Source organism: Penaeus japonicus, unplaced genomic scaffold (assembly GCF_977035675.1).
Source record: "Penaeus japonicus unplaced genomic scaffold, GWHDUDI00000001_assembly GWHDUDI00000012, whole genome shotgun sequence".
Lineage (NCBI taxonomy): Eukaryota > Metazoa > Arthropoda > Malacostraca > Decapoda > Penaeidae > Penaeus > Penaeus japonicus.
In genome coordinates, this window is record NW_028234414.1 from 37235804 (window position 1) to 37240803 (window position 5000).

The 5000-nt window shown below is 35.4% G+C and overlaps 1 protein-coding gene across 2 annotated transcripts in view; it reads right to left on the reverse strand.

The window, feature by feature from the left end:
* LOC147470836 (uncharacterized) overlaps window positions 1-5000 on the reverse strand; it is a 10655-nt gene that overhangs the window by 2676 nt on the left and 2979 nt on the right. For both annotated transcript variants that reach the window (XM_086542780.1, XM_086542781.1), the window contains 2 exons: window positions 4182-4269; window positions 963-1127 (listed from right to left, as the gene is read on the reverse strand). In XM_086542780.1, coding sequence (XP_086398906.1) covers window positions 963-1127; window positions 4182-4269 — 253 coding nt within the window. The remainder of the gene's footprint in view (window positions 1-962; window positions 1128-4181; window positions 4270-5000) is intronic.

Consider the following 5000-nt stretch of genomic DNA (forward strand, 5'->3'; position numbering starts at 1 on the left):
ATGAAAAATGAAGAAAAAATTCAGAGGTAGAAGAATAAAAAGAAAAGAAGACGAAATAATAAAAAATAGAGAGAAATGAAGATTCTCATTCCGAAAGAGTCTTGTACCTCAATGCAGGTGATAACTCCATCCCCCCGCCCCCCCCCCCTTTCCTGGCCTCTACATGGAAATATATTTATTACATGTGGTCTTTGCTTTTACGATTATCCTCATAACAACTTTAAAAAAACTGATTTTTAAAGATGAGACTAATATTAGAATTAATTGCCCTTACACTTACAAGTGTACACCAACACACACACACACACTCACACACACACACTCACACACACACACACACACACACACACACACACACACACACACACACACACACACAGATATATATATACATATATATATATATATATGTATACATATATATATATATATATATATATATATATATATATATATATATATATATATATATGTATGATGCAAAATCTAAATCCAATATCAAGTCACATTTTCTGACACTTCCATCGAATTCATGTAAGCTCATTCAAATCTGAAACGCGTAGTAACAAGAGGAATGCCAAATAAATCATATCTAAAAATTCTGAAACCGGAAAAAAGTAACATTCATTAGGCAACGCTATATCAAAGAAAAGAATATATCGTTCAGGGATTAGTCTGTATGAACATTAGCGATGGTGCAGGAGTGGCGATTGACTTACTGCAATAACGATGAAGATTATGATCATGTTGATGATGATGATTATGATAATGATAACCAATGATGATAAATAATGGTAAATAAATGATACAAACATAGCTCATAATTCTAATAACAACGCATAGCAATAATGAATAATGATAATGACACTAATAATAACAACAGACCTAACAAACACACAAAAGAAAAACGCATCACAAAATAAATAAATAAATAAATAAATAAAAAAAGCAAACCGACTCACCTCCCTGCACAAGCTTGTTAGACAGGTGCACAAGGCAGATGTAGAGGGAGAAGATGAGCACGAGGAGAAGGAGGGTGATGGAGCCGCCGAAAGTGAGGAGGTAGACGAGGAATCCATCGGTGAAGCCGGTGCTCGAGCAGGGCAAGCGGGTCGAACAGTGGTCGGCTGGAAGGAGGGGGCGAAATGAGTGTGAGGTTTTTATGCACACTGGTATGGATTGTGTGTGTGTAGATGCACAGACTGACACAGATAGGGACAGCTACAAGTACACACACACACACACACACACACACATACACACACACACACACACACTAACATACACACACACACACACACACACACACACACACACATATATATATAAATATATATATATATATATATATATATATATATATATATTTATATATATATATATATATATGTATATATGCACCGTATATATGTGCGTGCGTGTTTACACAAATCATATATATAGTCCCACACACACACACACACACACACACACACACACTAACACACACACACACACACACACACACGCAAACACATACACACACAAATATATATCTATATAGATATATATATATATATATATATGTATATATTATATATATATATATATATATAGATATATACTGCACATATATATATATATATATATATATATATATATATATATATATATATATATATATATATATATATATATGCATATATATATATATATATATATATATATATATATATATATATATATATATATATATATATTATATATATATATATATATATATATATATGCACCGTATACATATCCATGTGTGTTTACATAAATTGTATGTATATCTACACACACACACAAACGAAATACAGAATACACAGAAGAACCTTTTCACGAGAGTTTCGAAGTCAAACTAAGTTTCACCTTTACGAGGATGGTCAAAGTGAAGTATTCAAGAAGACAAGAAAAAACAACCCGGGTACATGTGAGGGAAAGAAGGGGAGAGGACAATCGGGAAAGGTAAGGATTGAGAAATAAATATTTTAATTTTATTATCGATAAGATTCATGATAAAGAGCTGCCATTGTTCCTGTTTTCTTTCCTTAATATGGTGTCGTTTCTCGAAAGAATCCTTGGAAGAAGTAAAGAATATTCTCGTAATCGGTGCCACACCTGTTATATGATGTGGCACTGATTACAACTTGCTCATTTTGACATAACCTGATCTTTGAAATTACGAACGGTATTGGGTACTCCTCCTATGAGCTACAGTTCTGTCATGACCGTCTTAATAAGGACAAGCCTTCGAGGACCAGGTGTCAGCTGGTGAAAGATGAGTCTCACAGAGATATCTACCTGATTTTTTTTTTCTATGCGATTCTTTTCCTCAGAATCTCTCGTAGTTTCCCCTTCAACTTCCTTAGTTTCATTTTCTTCCTCGTGGCCGTCACCAATCAGACCTCCTTGGTATTCCTTCTTCAGAAAAATCTTCGGGATCTTTCTCTCCGTTTACCGATATAATTTATGTGCACAGGAAAAAATCCGCCTTGTATTTGGAGGTTTAGAAGTACTTTCGTCCCTGCTTTCAAGCCCTTACTACAGCCATAAGCTTCTATCATAATGTGCTATTGAAGGCTTTGGAGATACCACACCTAGAAAATATTACTATAGAGTACAACTATAAATTTAACTTTATAGCTATGGACCTTCTACAAATGTTCAGTATCTTCTACCGAAGAAAGTCAAGGCTAATGTATATCAAGGATTAAGGGCGACCTGTCCTCGCCTCCAAGATTCATGTACTAAATAGGTCTCTATGTCCCATTATTCTCATCTGTGGCTCCTTGATTATATGAGCTTTCCTACCGTCCAAGCGCTTTAATTATTCTACGTCTTTGTCATATTTGCTCATCCAAATATCACCTCTCAACATCCTGTACGAAACCCGACTTCAAGTAATGAAAAGTATTCCTTGTGCCGTCCTCTGCGTTCCCACGACCGAAAACAGTCGTCACCGTAGCTCAGTGCCTCACCCACCCATCATCTAGGAGGCAGAGGTCCCTCCTTTCGCTGGCAGTCTCACCAAAAGTATTTCTCAACCCGGAAACGCCATGTAAAAATAACGCCATGTAAAAAAAATATGGCGGCAACGGTATCATTCCCCACGAGTGGAATTTCATATTCCGGCAAATGGAGTGTTTAAGTGTCAATAGCCCTTAATTACGCCAAGACCTTGTCAATAGACCTTAAATACGTCAAGACCTTGTCAATAGACCTTAAATACGTCAAGACCTTGTCAATAGACCTTAAATACGTCAAGAGCTTGTCTATAGACCTTAAATACGTCAAGACCTTGTCAATAGACCTTAAATACGTCAAGACCTTGTCAACAGACCTTATATAAGTCAAGTGTCCGTTTCAAAAGACCTTCCCGCTCACGCCTACGACTACATTCGGTATGATCTCCCAAGGATCAGCATCCGTATTTGGTCACTGAATAGCATTATCTCGTCTTTCGACATCCCTCCGCTTCCTTACGACATAAAACGTTCCTTAAGCTACGTGGCGACCGCTTCAGACTGCATGACCGTAGCTGACTTTCCTTCACCTATGGAAACATGTAGTGTACCTGCACCCTTTATTATTCACTTCCAATGTGCTTCTTTTTCTTATTTGATAAAGTACCTGCCTCCTTTTCCCTTCGATCGGCATCAGATCTTCTGTATGTGCCGGCACTGTGTTGCATTGTTTTATACGATCAATACATCCATATATCTATATCTATATCTGTATACATGGCTATATCTGCATCTATTAATTTATCTACGTCTATGTCTATACCCATCTAACTATCTATTTATACCAATTTATCTATTCATCTATCTATCATTTTTCTATTTACATATGTTAGCTATTCATCTAATATCTGTCTATCTATCTACCTATCTATCCATCTATCTGTCTATCTATCTACCTATCTATTCATATCTGTATGTATTTTATGTGTGTGTGTGTGTGTGTTTGTGTGTGCGCGTTTTTGTATGTGTGTACGCACGTATATGCGTATATGTAAACAGGCAGGGAAGAAAAAAGAAAGAAAAAAAGGAAAGAACTACAAAAGTAGATTAACAAATATTTCTCCCGTATCTTTCAGTGAAATGAATCACAGTATTAAGAAAAAGAGCTGATTTTTCCCTTATTTTCAAACGTACATGAATATGGCGATAGTTTACATGTAGACCAGATGGTGTCAACATCTGCGCTGAAGCTGACCTCCACGGAATCACCTGGTTTAGATTCCTGAAATGATATCTAGGATTAAAATCAGAACAGATACGTGTTTGTAAAGGAGGAAGAGGAGAAGGAGGAGAAAAAAGGAGGAAGAAGAGGAAAAGGAAGAGAAGGAGGAGGAGAAGGAGGAGGAAAAGGAGGAAGAGGAGGAAAAGGAGGAAGAGGAGGAAAAGGAAGAGAAAAAGGAGGAATAAGAATAAGAATAAGAAGAAAAGGAAGAAGAGGAAGAAGAGGGGGAAAAGAAGGAAGAAGAGGAAGAGGAGTTGGAAGAGAAGAAGGAGGGGGAAAAAGAGACGAGGAAAAAGGATGAGGAAAAACAAGAAGAATGAGGAAGAAAAGAAGACGAGGAAAAAGGATGAGAGGAAGAGGAAAAACAAGAAGAAGGAGGAGATCAAGGCAATAATAATGATGACAGTAATAAGGATGATAATTATTGTAATGATAACAATGATCATTAATATTGTAATCATAACAGTGATAATGATAAAAACAATACTTATAATGATAATGATAACATGATGATAATGATAATGATAATAATAATGCTGGTAATAATAATGATAACAATGATAGAAAGGATGATAATAATAATGATGATGTTAATAAGGATGATGATAATGATAACAACGACAGTAATAATAGTAATGGTAGTGGTAATAATACTGATAATGATGATGATATTAATGATAACAATTACAATAATGATGACATTGATAATGATAATAATGATAAAGAAAAGG